Source organism: Hyla sarda, chromosome 8 (genome assembly GCF_029499605.1).
Source record: "Hyla sarda isolate aHylSar1 chromosome 8, aHylSar1.hap1, whole genome shotgun sequence".
Classification (NCBI taxonomy): domain Eukaryota; kingdom Metazoa; phylum Chordata; class Amphibia; order Anura; family Hylidae; genus Hyla; species Hyla sarda.
The window spans coordinates 47,375,515-47,392,411 of NC_079196.1; the positions used below are offsets into that span (position 1 = coordinate 47,375,515).

General features: G+C 39.3%; 1 protein-coding gene across 6 annotated transcripts in view; it reads right to left on the reverse strand.

Annotated features, from left to right (window-relative positions):
* Positions 1-219: 219 nt before the first annotated feature.
* The window catches only part of LOC130284323 (sodium channel protein type 2 subunit alpha), a 310,775-nt gene continuing 294,097 nt past the window's right edge, over positions 220-16,897 (reverse strand). For 2 of the 6 annotated variants that reach the window (XM_056534559.1, XM_056534560.1), the window contains exons 22-27: positions 13,459-13,740; positions 12,203-12,256; positions 10,162-10,299; positions 9,007-9,111; positions 6,812-7,082; positions 221-3,884 (exon numbers count right to left, since the gene is read on the reverse strand). In XM_056534559.1, coding sequence (XP_056390534.1) covers positions 2,689-3,884; positions 6,812-7,082; positions 9,007-9,111; positions 10,162-10,299; positions 12,203-12,256; positions 13,459-13,740 — 2,046 coding nt within the window. In that variant the 3' untranslated portion in view covers positions 221-2,688. Of the gene's footprint in view, positions 3,885-6,811; positions 7,083-9,006; positions 9,112-10,161; positions 10,300-12,202; positions 12,257-13,458; positions 13,741-16,897 lie in introns of all 6 variants that reach the window. The other 4 variants (XM_056534558.1, XM_056534562.1, XM_056534561.1 and 1 more) reach the window with 4 other exon arrangements.

Sequence of the window (16,897 nt, forward strand, 5' to 3'; positions counted from 1 at the left end):
AGCAGCTGATAAGTACTACATTGGTTAAGATTTTTTTAATAGAATTGATTTACAAATCTGTTTTCTTGCACCAGTTGATTTGAAAACATTTTTTCCCCCACCGTAGTTCCCATCTAATAGTAATAATTGACTGACCACAAAAATTTACCTTACGTGATGTTTTAGAATTTTTTAAATGACACTTTTAAGCATCCTACACCCAACAGGAATCAAACCCTAAAATAAAACCTTAAATTATGTCACATAACCAAAATGTTATTAAAGTAGCCAATACATATTTCTTTATTTAATTGAAACTATTCGCTGAAAGAACGAACCTTAGAAAATGCCACATAAAGTTCCAGTTAAAGATTTTCAGAGAATAAAAAATAAATAAATAAATAAAATGAAAATAAATAATAATAAATAACATATGACAAATGGGGTCCCTGTGTTAGATTAATGTAGCATCTGTCCATCTCATGTACACTGTATCAGAGCAAAAATATAGAATTAAGACACTTTGTATGGAATATATTTGAAACAAGTCCCATACAGTGACATGCTAAGTGGAATACAATTGCCGATTTATCTACAATGTACATTCAAGACAGTTTGTTAATATATTATCAAAAACACTTGCATTTCTCAAAAGACCGAGTCTACATTAACAATTTAAAGTACTATCACTTTCTTTTGTAACACAGAATTGTTAAGACAGTACACAACTGGTTTTGGCAACAGTGTAACACAGCTAGTTTGTCATCAACGAAGCGACAGTTTCTTTTGCATGACTTAAGGTGTCAAAAAATAATTACAATCATTCAGGGAAGACGCCCATTTATTGGTTAACTTGGTTTCACCAGCGAAAAATAAATAAATGATACACCTTCTTACGTGTCATGAAAGCATCTGTGTGGAACACTTCATCAAGTGATATAACATCAGCCTGTTGTCTGCGGACAGAAATGTAACCTCTAACATCATTGATCTCATCATCAAACATAGATTGGTGAAGTACACATTGGCCGTTCTTAGGATCTGGATCCGAAAACAAGAAATTTATTTTGTATACAAGAGGGTTTTACAAAACTGGAGACTCGCAAATCGGTGCTGTCCAACCATCCCAATGGATGGGCCCAATACATGTTACACCCACTTTTTTTTTATTACAAATTGAGAATAGGTGGTGCTCCGCATAGGGAGATATGTTTTTTTTCCCTTAATATTTTTTGTCATACATTCCACTATGGAACACTTTCGAACTGAATGATGTTGTGCTTCAAGTGGGAGCAGTCTGTATATTCAGTACATGTGGGCAGACAGAGAAATCAGGGCAAGCACAATAAGCATTATCTGTCCTTTGGCAACCCCCCCCCCCCCCCCCATGGGATTCCATATTACAAAAAGGCTCGGGATGTCTCAGGCACATTATGGGTCATAGAAAAGCCTTAAACTTTCTGATACTTTTGAGATTATGCTTCATCTTCAACAACTTGCTATAGTAAGTCTAGTGTTTTCCATTTTGAACTTTATTTTTTTTTCTTTTCATTTTTTATAATACAAAGATTTTAAATATATTATCTTCCCATCTACTCACCACCACACTTCCCTACATTGCTATATAGCACATGAATGTGTTTTAATTTTAAATAAAATTCAATAAAATATCCCTCTAGCAATAATATATTTATATTGAAAGACGTCATCTTCATTAAACTCTTCTGTCCGCTTTATATATATATATCTAGAGCCTTTATTATTTTTTGATCTATTGTCTCCATTTACACTTTCCATTTATAGTCCCAGATACTATATAACAGTAGTCATTTCTAGTTCTTGTTTTTTCAAATTTTTATTTTAAATAATCTCGAACGCAAAGATTTAATATCACATGATCTCGAACCTTCAACAGATACAGATCGGAAAGCTCCGTGGTTACTCTAACCTTGTGCATCAAAATTACTTTAGAACTGGACTACTACCATTTATAATTTGCTTTTTGTTAGGATACACACTTTCTTATCTCATGGTGAATTCTTCTGACCAAAATGGGTATTCTTATACAATCTTCTATACTAATCCCTATATTGGTGCCACTATTAAGAAATAGCTTAGGTGTGCCTGTTTGTTTCCTACTCGTGCCGTTGAGTTGGTGTGAATGACTTCTTCACGTGTACAGTGTGTGGTCGTCTGTATTTTTTCATAGACTTGGAATAATTTTCTTAAAGGTTGTACTTTATCCTCAGCATACTGGAAAACCCATGTACAAAAATAGTCACATATATAAATAAAATGGTGTACAAATTAAAAAAAATGATGAATTCACTAACACAAGTTCTGTAAACATATGGAATTATGGTAACTAAAAATGCAAACAGTAGACACAATTATTGTACTAGTGTTTTATGTGAAACACACAAACAGTATAGGTTTGCATTCCCTTGACTGGTCCCAACAGGCCGAGAAGCCTCTGGTGGCTTCCAGAGTAAGTGTCTACTGGTTTTTAAGCAGTAACCACCAGTCAAGCTTGATACACCATCTCTTGACAAGAGGTCACTGTCTTATTATAGGCACTGACCTTAAGTACATATATGCAAGAACTGTCAGTTTGGCATAAATCTCCTAAAGGAGTCCTGTTGACACAGATGGGTCATCTTCACAGGTTGTAAACAATTTGTCACACAAATGAAAAAAAAATGTGCAGTTTTATTTTTTATTCTCCCTGGCATCTTTGCTTTTGTCCTCTTTTTCTGCTTTGTCCTTTTCATGTTTTTCCTTCTCGGGTTTTGTTACACTATCGTAAGATGGAGGTGATGTTGTAGAGGGTGTCATGTCTGTCTTCTCAGTAGTTGAGTTCCCATTAAGCTTATCAATAACCATGTCTTCTTTAATAGGTAAGCTATTTGCTTCTTTCATTTTTTCTTTTTTATACATATATGAAGCTTTTTTAATAGTTTTCCTTAAAAGATATTGCCGGAAACAACGCTGAATAATAAGAGCAGACAGTTCCTCTTGTTTTCTCCGTAACGTTGATGTAATTGGTTCATAAGAGACCTTTGAAGGGTTGGAGGCCATAAACCTTTCTTCCATTGGTTGGCGGAGATTATCCATCTCATCGCCTTCACCCAACACACGCTTTGTAAAGGCAAACAAGATGTCGAGGCAGTGAATTCTGTCACCGCTTACCATGGGAAGATCCATTGCAATAAGCTGAACTCTGTTTGGTTTTGGTATACGAAGCGGTGGATCCAGTGCATCAGCAAAGTCAGGCAACTTACTGTACTGAATGAATTGTGTTGCATCCGGATCAAACTTTTCCCAAACTTCATAGAACATTTCAAAGTCATCCTCTCCTAGAGGTTCTGCACTTTCCTCAGTGGCAACACTAAAGTTCTCCAAAATGACAGCAATGTACATGTTTACCACCACTAAAAATGATATGATAATATAACTAACAAAGAAGAAGATCCCAACAGAGGGGTTACCACAATCACCCCTGACAGAACTCCCTGGATGTTCTGCATTAGGGTCACAGTCTGGAGCTCCACTGTTAAGAATTGGTGCCAACAGACCATCCCAGCCAGCCGATGTCGTAATCTGGAATAGGCAAATCATACTGTTGCCAAAAGTTTCAAAATTAAACATATCATCGATTCCCGCTTCTTTCTTGACGTAAGCAAAATTGGACATTCCAAAGATGGCGTAAATGAACATGACTAAGAAGAGCAGAAGACCAATATTGAATAAAGCAGGAAGTGACATCATCAAAGCAAAAAGCAAAGTACGGATCCCCTTTGCTCCTTTTATGAGACGCAAAATTCTTCCAATCCTGGCAAGTCTTATGACTCTGAATAATGTTGGAGAGACAAAATAATTTTCAATCATGTCCGCCAGAAACATACCTGTAAAGGAAAGCGAATATCAGCATTAGAGGTATTTCTACAAACATATTACTTAAATGCTTCCTCATTTCTACCAGGTCATCATGTTCCCACATTGGTCAATGGTTGACTTGTAAACCTTAAGGGGCTCATTATGGAGCTTTTCTATTTTGGTTCTCTAGGAAATCCTTCAATGGGGCACCAGTTTCCCACAACATAGTAGTAGCTGCAACTGCAAGCAACCAGCAAGTAATTTTGGGCCTATTTAAAGGTAAGCAAGAAAAAATTGTAGATCCTACCCAAAGAGGTTAGTATATGTGGGACTGACTAGCCCAGATACCTTTATAGGAAGTGGTGGTCACTTGGCCAATAGGTAGCCCTGTATCTCTAACTAGGCCAACAAGGCCCATGCATAGGGTGGCACCTTATCAAGGGGCAGCGGTTGGGAACAGGATTTATTTATTTTTTATTTTTTAAATCTTCTGATTTCAGACAACCAACTTTAGAAAGTGGCACTAGTGACACTGTTACAGCTGTCTGATGAGTGTAGGACAATACTTCTCTGGGAGGGATGTTACCTTAGCTTAAGTTTATATTATTATTAGGGAGTGTCTGAGTTTAGTCAGGCCAAGGACGGTGCAAAACCTAAATACACTAATGCCTATAGGTGTCCTATACAGCTGCACTTGTAGCATGACCAAGACTGACCTCAGTGTCCATACACACCACTACAATCCTCAAACTGACTTGGTCAGTAAGTGAAAAAGTATGATGTTTTTGTTTTCAGCTATTCAAGCTATTGATCTTTTTACATCTAGACCGGGAGCCAAAGAAAATGCCCACGTAATCACTGGCAGAGGTGGGTCACCGCTGTGGCCAGTGATTGTTTTTGCAATTTTACAGCGGTTTGCATAATCGCAGTAAGATTGTGCTATTTACTGTAAAACTGTGCATTAGATTTTATCCTAAAATAAATTGAGATAAAGTCAAATTTATGTTGCCATAAATTCTAAAATAAATACATTAAAAAAATTAAATGCCAGGCTTTTGTTACTTGCGCTGTGGCTGCACCCTTTGACTTTAGGACAAAAATGAACGCAGATAAATGCCCGGGAAATCAAATATCAGCCCTCTGTTTGTGCTCCAAAATGCACCCTGAGGTCAAAGAGCGTAGCCTCAGTGGAGTAACGGAAGCCTGGCAATATTTTTTAAACATTTGTTTATTAGTGACTGGATTGTTGGCCCATGGACAAATATAAGGTTTGGTGTGGGGCACAAAAGACAACAAAATGGTGTCTGCTTACTGTTTGCTGCGCTGAATGTGAAAAGAAGGTTGTGTTCTTGGGCCTCACAGTGAGGAAGCGCTGTGCCACTCGATCTTTGGGGGCTTAGTAAAGGAAGCACAATGGATAATGGAGGCAAGCTGAGGAGACTCAGATAGCTTCCAGCAGCCCCGGGGAGGACAGCATGTCAAGAGGCCAGTCCCCAGTCACTATTAACATTGCAGGCCACAAACAGGGGTGTGACACAGGATAAGCGATGTGCGGATGATTGAGGAGCTGATATCTAATCCTTAGGAATGGTTGGGGGTCATTCCCATATATGTTTTTTATGACTTAATATTTCCCAGCTTTGGATACTTTAGGCTGTTTTTACACTCTACCCCGGTGCTTGTTTATTAACAAATACATGTTACATACATACATATGTGGTGATCTAGTACAGAATCTGTATAGAATATAGCATCCTGCCCATCCTGTGTGACAGATGTTGCCGTCCTTGTCCATCTTGGGCCCCCACTACTCAGGACTATATATATACTACAGTTATGCTATAGTTAATGTGTTGTCATTTATTGTAAACCTGTTGCTTTAATCCCTGTTCTTGGAGACCTTGTTGTTAGGGGAGTGCGCAAGAGGTGAACCATTTATCTGCCCAATGGGAATGCTCCAAACCTGCCCCTTATATAGTATGGTAGCAGTTCAGAGTTCAGTTCTTAGCTGAGGTACGGTTTGGAGAAGTCTGAAGTGAGTCTGTGAGGTGATCCTGAGGCGGCCTCAAGTCTAATCCTGCAACCACGCATCTGCTAAAGAATAACCCCAGTACCCAGGTGAATGTCAAGCCTAGCGGTAAGCACTTAAGTCTCGACGTTTCAATTCAAGTCAAGTTAGTCATATAGTCACTAAAGTCTAGCATGAGTTGCCATACAGCAAGTCAGTCATATACAGCACAATCAACTATAAGTCCCAGCAAGCCAATAAGCTTCCAAGGTTCACCCTGCACCTCTCTTTATGCCAATCTGAGCTGTAACGGATTGTACCATCTATCCTGCCTCAGTAAAGTTAGTTTACCTTTAACCTTGCGTCGGAGTACTTATTGCCCTGTGGCTGGCCCAGGAGAAGCTGGCCTAACCTCGGGTGTTGTATAGGTTAACCATGACCTGGCATCACAAATGGTTAGTTGCACATCATCCTCACCCGACACCACACATACATACATACATAGATGTATCCGTAGACCCACCAATGGAGGCTAAAGTTTGTGTTCTGCTTGGGTGATATATGTTGGGGTTTGCTGTGTGGAACAGAACAGATGGCTGCACTATTCCATAGAGTAAGTAAAAAACATAGTCCATGCAGTATAGCTATTTTTCACATACATGCCTATGTATGACAAATGTCAATGGAAGACATTGGCTATAGAAATATGATTGAGGTTTATGTTCCAATATAAAAGTATTTTGCATGATGTATTACAAATATGTAATTAACATTTTTTGTTATTTTTGAAATAACAAAGCATCATACTTCATCCTCTTGAGACCTGCAGTAGATGTAATACACCTTTTTTTTTCTGGAATTTTCCTTTAAACTTCAAATGAAATAAGGATATGATTTACCATATATTTTATATTCATTTTACGTACTAAAAAAGCAAACTATTCTTACCTACAATGGACAGAATAACAACAACAAAATCAAAAATGTTCCATCCAATGGTGAAGTAATAATGACGCAGAGAGATGAGTTTTAGGACAAATTCACTAGTGAACAGGACAATGAAGACCATGTTGATCCAATACAAGTAGTTCTCCATATCATCACTTTGCTCATCTGTTTCAATCATCATTGTGACCATGTTAAGGCAAATAAGGATCATGATGGTGATGTCAAACGCCTGCCTTGTCACAAGGTCAAAAACGTAGCCTTGATATTTGTTCTAAAATGCAGGAATAAGAAAGAAGAAGGCATAAAATAGAATGAAAGAAAAAACATTATACTGGCATTTCAATAATCTCTGGAGATATGAGCACATTATTACTAGGCACAGAACTCATAATATCCTTATATTTAGGCTAGGGCTACATAGTTACTTCGATCGGAACGTGGGTCAAGCAGCTAAAGATCACCAAATCTCGCTCTAGGACCGTCATGCATCACAGCTAATTGCTTTTAAACCTGCAAATGGCTGCAACCATGACACGACAATTGCCAGAAATCCCCCCAGGATGGAATTCAGGCTGTGGTCAAGGCCACTTGTGGGTTGCAATGCGACTATTCACTCACTTTAGCTGCAATGCATAATTATACTGCAGAGCGACATGGAAATCTCTGGCTCAGGGACCAATGTCTCAGCCAAAGTCACTGTGTAGCCCTAGCCTTATTGTAGGGGGTACATCTTCCTTAAAAAATATACAGTGGTGTGTATTTTGATGTTCTACAGCAGCTTATATGTGTATCATGATGTCCTGCAGCATCTGAGATGTGTATTACGATGTTCTGCAGCAGCTGAGGTATGTATTGTGATGCTCAACAGCAGCTATTACACAGTGGCGTAATGCCCATATAGGCAGACCCCAAAACTGCCCCGCCTCTATTGACCCCCAATATCGAATTAGGTGTCAGCTTTGGAGTCCTAGGTCCTAAACTTCCCGATACTGAATATGGATTTACCACTTATTTTCACTAGAGTAAAAATGGTGGCCCCAACAGAATAGGAAGATAACAATAGCTACATAAACCAAACTTTGTCAGTTGCTTTAACTTCCGATATAATAATGTGTGCCTAATTGTACACTTCAGGTGAAAATAATCTTTAAAGGGGTACTCCACTGGCAAGCGTTCTGAACATTTAGTTCCGAACGCTGTATGTGTGTTGCATGGGTTGGCCATCACACCCCCTCCAATAGACTTGCATTGAGGGGGCATGGCCTGACATCATGAGGGGGTGTGGTCAACCCCCGCAACGCACACAGCACGTTCAGAACTAAATGTTCAGAACGCTGGCCAGTGGAGTACCCCTTTAAAGCTATTTTCCAGGACTATTATTATTAATGTCCTCTCCTCAGGTTAGGGCATGGGACTGAGGCTCAGCACCCCCATTGATCAGGTGTTTGTCAGAGCTGTGAAGTCTGCATATACTGTACAGTAAACAGAGACATAAGAAGACAGCTCCGTTCTTGTGTAGTGCTCATGCTGGGTTACTACAACTCAGCGCTCAATGGAGTACTGAGCTACACTGAGCGACCATGACTACTACACCAGTCATGTTATGGAGCTATCGGCTTCCAGCTCTGTTCTCTTTATACAGAAGTACCGCTAATATATCCAACAGCTGATGGGTGGTAATGCCCATATTGGGGATATGCTGTCTGTCAACAAGAAAAATTCCCTTATTTCACTGTGTCATTGGATCACTGTCACCATAAAAGGTAAAAAAAAAAAAAGGGTCACTGTCTTTTCAAACTAACAGCTTATTTGATTTCTAACATATTTGTAAATCCATTCAATAATCAAAAATGACTCCCTACCCAAGAAAAGCAGCACTAAAATCTTTGCCACTAGGTGTCTCCCTTCGCTGCAATCTGCTGCATTAGTGTCTGGTCTGTCTCTGCAGCTTGGTCTCATTCAAGTTAAGGGGCTGAACTATCAGTCAAAGTGCTATACCAGGTGAGCAATGGAAGAAAAGTGGCGTACATTACAGTGCTGCAGGCCCTTTAGTCAGCTGATTGGTGCAGGCGTGGGAAGTTGGACCCCCACCTATCTAATATTGATGACCTGTTGTAAGGCTAGAACATCAATATCGCAGTCCAGGAAACCCCCCGCGTAGTATTTGTAATATTAATACACTATGACGATCTTACCGGTGGTCTTGGAATGGGCTTTTGTGGCTTTTTAGATCCCAGTTTCTTCATTGCATTATAGTATTTTTTCTGTTCTTCTGTCATGAAGATATCCTGACCTCCAAAGTAAAGAATGGAAATAAAAACTGGTTATAACCTTGTAAATTATAAATATAACATTTACACCAGATTTTTAAGTATTATACTAATTCTATAATACAGTTCATTACAACCTGTGACTCTCCAGCTATTGCAAAACTACAGCTCTTAGTAGCGTTTACAGCTTTTTGTTCTGCTATGCCGGGACGCATGAAACTCTGCATGCCCTGTACAGGATCTGTGCACATCCGAGCTATGGCATTTACAGGAGGCTTTACTTGTTCTTTTACCTCAATAAGCCCAGGTATGACACGTCATGATGTATGACGTAGGCAAACCCACTAGAGAGGAGTGAATTGGCACAAATCACATTTCTAAAAAAACTTTTGGGATTCATCTCAGTTGCCATAACTACAAGCCCTACACAGCTGCGCATCTCCTGCCTTGTGCATCATGTTCTATACTCATGTCTTATACTGTACTGCTCCTACTACTCCTACTATTCATACTACTACTGCTACTACTGCTACTACTATTCATACTACTACTACTACTACTACTGCTACTACTGCTCCTTTTACTCCTACTATTCATACTACTACTAATACTACTACTGCTACCACTACTACTACTGCTGCTGCTACTACTACTGCTGCTGCTACTGCTACTACTACTACTACTAGTGCTGCTGCTACTACTACTACTGCTGCTGCTACTACTACTGCTGTTGCTACTGCTACTACTACTACTGCTACTACTACTACTGCTGTTGCTACTGCTACTACTACTACTACTGCTACTACTACTACCACTGCTGCTGCTACTACTACTGCTACTGCTGCTGCTACTACTACTGCTACTACTACTGCTGTTACTTCTACTACTACTGCAAGGCCTCCACAGCAGCATATTTCCTGCTTTGTCCATCATGTTGCATACTGTACTGCTGCCACTTCTACTACTATTACTACTTCTACTTCAGGAAGTTTTTCCATCTCTAAATCACACACATTGCTTTCACAAAAGTAGTTTTTACCCTTAATTGTCAATCTCATTAACACAAAGTATAATACTTATCTTCTTTTTCTGTTGGTTGAAGTTGTCAATGATGACACCAATAAAGAGGTTCAGAGTGAAAAAGGAGCCAAATATGATGAAGATGACAAAGTATAAATACATGTAGAGGTTGTCTTCATATTTAGGCTGATCCTCTAACTGTAAGACATTAGAGAGATGTACATTATACATGACAGTCATTCACAACATTTCATTGGTTTGTTTGTTTCTCTACATTGGTTTACGTATAAATGATGAAGTAAGCCAGCAAATCTATTGCAAGAAAATTCAAATTCTTGTTTTCTGTAGTATGAGGCACAGATAAAATCTTCATGATGCAAATGCCCCCACATACAAAATTTGGTTACTCTAACCATAATGCCTGGGTCCACCTTTTGTCCAAGCAACTGTTGGCACCACCCAGGGAGCTAGTTTTTCCCATGATCTGTTTCCTTTATAACCTATGTTTTCAAGGGGTTGTTATACTCTCCTACTAAGCTTCCCCTCAGCTGCTGTTTCATTGCCTCCCGTTCCTCACCACTTCCTGTGACGAGCTGTCTTAACAGGAACTGCCTGGAGGCCGGACAGCACTGAAGCCAGTGATTGGCTGTGTGGGCAGGTCCTGCAGAGATGACTCTTAACGGGAACTAGGAAGTGGCAAGGGGATATTAACTTCTTGTTGAGACAACAATGAGGTTATAAAGAATAATAATACAGTTGTGAGCCTTTATATATAGATGCTGTAAATCTGTAAACACATTGCCCTGGTCACATTGTTAAAAATCCTCTCTGGGGAAGGGGGCATGTCCCTCCCTTGTGGTGGTGGGAGGTGATTGTGTCTTCTCATGCAGCCTTGGCCATGAGTCATCTCTTGTTCATAGGGCTGGCTTCTGCTTCCGAGTACAAGAGTGAAATGCTGCCCCCCCCCCCGAATTTTTTGTAGTATTAGAAACACTATAAATTAATTGTTCAGAGTAGATGCCAAATATTTTATTTTTTACCGTGTTTTATTTGAAAAATGGGAAAAGGGGGTTATTTATAAGGTTTTTATTTTTTTTAAACTTTTTTTAACACATGTTTTGGCTCCCTTAGGGGCCCATCATAAATCATCAGTAGATGGCTTACATAGATCAATGTGATTCTATTGAATTACATTGATCAATGTTTTCGGCGCTCATTTGCTAAGGGTTAAGCAGCCTTAAGCAATCGCCCATCCACAGAGCATCGGGAAGGACAGGTAAGTCCCCTTTCCTCCCCAGCAACCCATCTGCAGCCCACATTGCCAAGCTGCAGATGGGTCCCCTAGACACCAGGGATTGCCAGTATTTAATGTTTAAATGCCAGGATCACCATTAATCATGGCATTTAACTATTTAAATTATGGACATAGGAGCCAGCTCTGATGTCCGCCATTAACGGCAGATGTCAGCTGCTGATTGCAGCAGGGATCTGCTGGATATGATGTGGACTCGACCAACGGGCCTGCGCCATATTCCCCTCACCCAACCCATGACGTACGTTATGGGTCGGGAAAAGGTTAAAAATCATCTCGTAGTGGCAATTTTCTGCCCATGTGAAGGTGCCACCTGGGTCCAATGGACCCAGTGGGACCCGTTGTAGGGCCAGCCCTGCTTGTTCATGACTCATGAACAAGCCTGGTGCTGTTGCAGGTCTGGTTAATGTCCCAGTAGGTATGAGGACCCCTAGTGGTGGGATTTTCGGGAGTTGATTTCCTTAGGACTCCTTAGATACAGAACATTTTCCTGTCTACAGACTTATAATCAACATCACTTCTGGAGTTCAGGACCCACAGTGGCAGTATAAGAAATGATCAGCATTGAACAGAGCATGAGAAGGAATGAGCAGCAACCTCAGTCTGTACTGATGAAGTCTAATATAGCAGTATAAAAAGCACCAGCATATGACCACAAGACTATTATGTACGTATAATACTATCAATACAAAAAACAGAAGCACACAGTAGTATTTAGAGTGCCTCGGGCAGCGTGAGCTGAAACTCCAGCCCTGCTAATGACACAAGTCATTCATAATTTATACCAACCTTCCGTGAATCCACTGCAGCATACATAATATCCATCCAGCCTTTAAATGTTGCCTGCAAGAAAAACGCATTTAGCATCATTAGGACTCCAGACACTTGTCAACATGTTGATTTTAATTCACAAAATAACTTCAGATGCAAAAAGAACCTATGTAGGGATTGTGTTTGCCTTTAGTTATACAGCCATGCAGAGGAACAGACAGTATCGTACTGTGATGTTAACACAATGTACTGCTATCTGAGTTCTGTCATGAAGCAGAGGATAATTTAGGCCCCATACACATCATGTTTATGTGCTACGTCAGAGGAATACAGAATATGTAGTCTGATGAATAACATGGTGTGCCCCTGGCAGGCCCATTTGGTTCAATTGGGCGAACATAGGCTATTATGGGGAGATTTATCAAAACCTGTCCAGAGGAAAAGTTGCTGAGTTGCCCAGAGTTGCTCAGATCACTTCTTTCATTTATCAGAGGCCTTTTCAAAAATGAAAGAAGTGATCTGATTGGTTGCTATGGTAAACTTTTCCTCTGGACAGGTTTTGATAAATCTACCTCTTACTATTAAGGTTCTTTGAAGGTATTTTGACATATACCCCCAACATAGAGCATATACCGTATGTTATGTAAATAGTGCCTTTTAGTGAACATTCGCCCATTAACACCATTTTTCTTTAACCCAAATAGATCCAAAATTATGTACTTCTCTAAATCCTGTGCATAGAAACATAGACAAAATATTAAAAAAAAACTGTCTGTCTGTAGCCACCACAAGGAGGAGCTATTGCAGACTATTTATAATAAACCCAATAAATCTGTATGAAGCGTACCAATCAATCTATTGACTATAAATGAAAGGTTTCTAATCAAAACATTGTAATTTTAACTACTATTTATATACTTTTGCAATTTATTATATCAACAAGTTCCCCAGGCAACAATTCGCCTTGTAGGGGATATTCTCTTGATAATAGGGGGTGTAGGGGGTGTGCACCTCTTGGTAAATCCAGCAGACTGAAAATAGGAGCTTGATTTATGAGCGGCGCACAAAAACACCACAGATTATGCAGCATGGGGCATGTATCACCCCCCTCAGGATCTGCTCAAGGAATTATATGTAGCATTGGTTTTCCAGATGTGTTTAGAAACCTCTTAGCATGTAATGCCTTTTTTTTAATCGAAAAATACTTTTCTGTATGTCATACGGTAAATATAAAACAAGTAAGTTTAAATCTTAAAGTATGGATTAACACTTACCACTTGAAGTAGCGCAAGGTACCCTGCTCCCACATTATCGAAATTTACTTTTACGTTCTTCCATCGAGCACTTTGATTTGCCCGTATCAGCTGCAAACATTCTGATTTATTATTAACTTCCGTATCGAGAAACATTTCACCTGTCGTAGTATTGACACAGTGATAATACTTTCCCGCAAAAAGATTCACTCCCATAATGCTGAAAATTAACCAAAATATAAGACAGACCAGCAGCACGTTCATAATGGAGGGAATAGCTCCGATCAACGCATTCACAACCACCTAGTATAATGATTAGGAAAAAAAAAGAATGTCAGATTTTGACTATACAGGTGTTACTGTCAGGTCAGTATCAGACATGGAAAAAACTAAATAAATCTAAATTGATGGGTCATGTAGGAAAAAAAAAGTCACATCACGAATAAAAAACAAAACAAAAAACAAAACAAAAAGGAAATTATAATATAGAAAAATAAAGACCTGATAGTGGAAAGATGGACGCACAGACATGTAAACTGCAGAAAAAAGAGAAAAATGTTACAATAAATGTAATAAAGAAAACAAGTAAAATAAAAAGAAAATGCTAAATCATATTGACTAGAAATAATAAATGGTAGAATGATCACAGGGCAAAGTGTGTGCAGAAAATATAATAAAAACTGGAAAAAAATATAAAAGATTGAGACCATAAAGACATAAAATACATTGGAATTTTTGTCAGAAAGGAATGTAACTTTTCTATCCAAAACATGCACTACTTTCCTTATATTTGCACATGCTCTTATCAGCCATGGGAAATAGGATATAGTGATTGTGATGAACATGCATTAAATAACTGCGATGTCTTAAATAACTATGAAGGTTCTCTGTTCCCATTTGTTATGTGCTGTCCTTTCTCATAAGGTTGCCCACTAGGTACCGTATCTTTGCAGGACACTCCAGGCAAAACCAATGCCCTGTGGTATATCTAGTAGAGGTCTTCAGGGGTGGAACATAACACAGGGATTCTAACTACCGCAAAGAATGAATCCTTAGGTCATGCACTGCTCCCTTGTCCCCCACACTGTAAAAAGCAATGTATCCGATTTTCCTGCAGTGTTTCTTAAATTTTGCAATGATATTCTGAAACCAAACTGGGTGCTATAGTATATATTATACGTTCTTTATATGATGTGCAGATTTATATTTTCAGTCAAGCTTTATCTATAGCTAGTTTGTGTGCATTTGAAAAGGCTTTTCCATGAACAACACTTCTTCACCTAATCACAGGATAAGTGAAAAGTGTCTGATCCCTGGGGTCTGACCAATCATGAAAAGAAATGGTGGGTCCCATGTCCAATGCTTACATGGGGTGGCATTCTGGTGTATGTTCTACTCCATTCCATTCTATAGGACTGACTGAGATGGATTAATGCAGTGCTCAGCTCCATAAGTTCATCTCCATGAATCCCATACAGTTCAATACGCACTTGTCCAATAACTGCTACATTCATACAAGGGAATCCGGGACCCCCATTCTCATGACTGGTGGCGATCCCAACAATAGGACCCTTGGTGATCTGATGCTTATCTCCTTTCCTCTGGACAGGTGATAAGTACTGTTTTTACTGCAAAAGTAAGCGAAGAGTATAGGGAAGACCTTAGAATCCCTTAACATTCCTCATGACTTCGTGCTCCCAATGGCTCCTACATGCTGTCTTCAAGCCAACCCGAGAAATTAAAAACCATGTTCCCTGAGAATATGTAGATTTTACAGAATTCAGCTTTATGTACAAGACTCCTGGACCTTACAGAGTCCATAATCACATTCTTGTAGTTGGTCCTGAGGACAGCAGGAAGGATCTAGGGGAACAAGAAGAGGAACCCTGCTGGTCTACTCAACTGTATGAATAAAAGTTGGGGTATTATCAACCAAAACTTTAGCACGATTTTTTCTTGATTTAATTCATTTTATTTTAAAATGAAAAGTATATATAATGCAATTTTTATATGGATGTTTTTGATGGAAAACTATCAAAATAACCTGCCGAATTATATAGTTTATCACGGTTATACCTGTGTTATTACAATTTTGCCCATGTTGTACCTTGGCTCAAAGGTTTACTTTTTGTCAGTAGTAAATTCAGTTATTTCCGAGGATGTAGCAATAGGTTGTATAAGTAACCGCTACACCCATGGCCTTGTGCCTGGGGGAGCCCAAAGGCCGATCTGCTAAAGACAGATACACATAGATGAGTAAATGCCCACAGAGATCAGTGCTCAAAGGCCCATCTTGTAGCAGGCACAATGTTAGACATCCTTTGCTCTGCAATTTAAGCCATATTTATTCAGCCCCAGAGAACACCATTTCTATTGACTATATTGTTTGTTCATTCATACTGCGGCAAGGTTATTCCTTAATAGTTCTCCTTCAGATCAATACACTTTAGTCAATGAATACAGTCTATTTCTCCGTCCTAAAGTGAAATGAGAATTCTGCATCTAGTATGACAATTACAATGTGACGCATGCATCGGTATAAGCATATATTAGAATTATTGATATTCTTAGTGCTGAAGTCGCATCAACAGGAAATCGTGTCATGCTGTGCTGTGTTTTATTTTACATTCCAACATGCTGGAAATTAGTAAGAAACTCTCTTTATCACATCAGTCTACACTTACTATAGGGAATTCTTATACAGTGTATCAACATTTGATGCTTGTACCACAATGATCACTATATGTTTGAGGCATTGATATCATTGCCTTGTTTTATTGCATTGGTGTAGATGTTTATCCTCGTATGATGGTCCTGTGTAGAATAATTATGGGTTTATACTGGAGCTTTTTGTGGCTCAAATTTTTACACATCATATACCATAATATGGGGGAAATCTCCTCTAGAAGTATTGTTTCTATAACAAGTTGCCTACAGATGTCAGGTTGGTTCTATATGACAACACACAGGGACTTTTTATGCTACTATACTCAGATCTGAGCCATATGGATCACTACACAGAATTTGGCTCGCTTCGGTAGCATTATAGACCATGAATGGATTAGCTGCGCGAGTTGGGGATCTGTTCTGAAGAACGCAGAGGTCTCAGCGGTCAGAGCCCCCATGTTCTGATGCTTACCACCTATTATGTAAAGAGGGGATAGGTTAATTTAACTTGGAATACCCCTGTAATAACAGAATAGGACAGTGTATGGTTGCAAACCTTACTGACCTGACCACACATAGGAGAGTTGTGACCAATGAACCAGAGTGGAGACCTGATCTGTATGAGTGGCTTTGATTTTGTCAAACTCCAACCATTGTTGTACTGCAAGGACCGCACGCTCTAGCAAGGGAAGAAAAGGGTCGGCCATGTTGGATTTCTACATAACTCATCATTCTGTTCTTATTGAGATCTGCCACCACCAAAGGAGTTTGGCATGGCTTACTCCATTCTCCC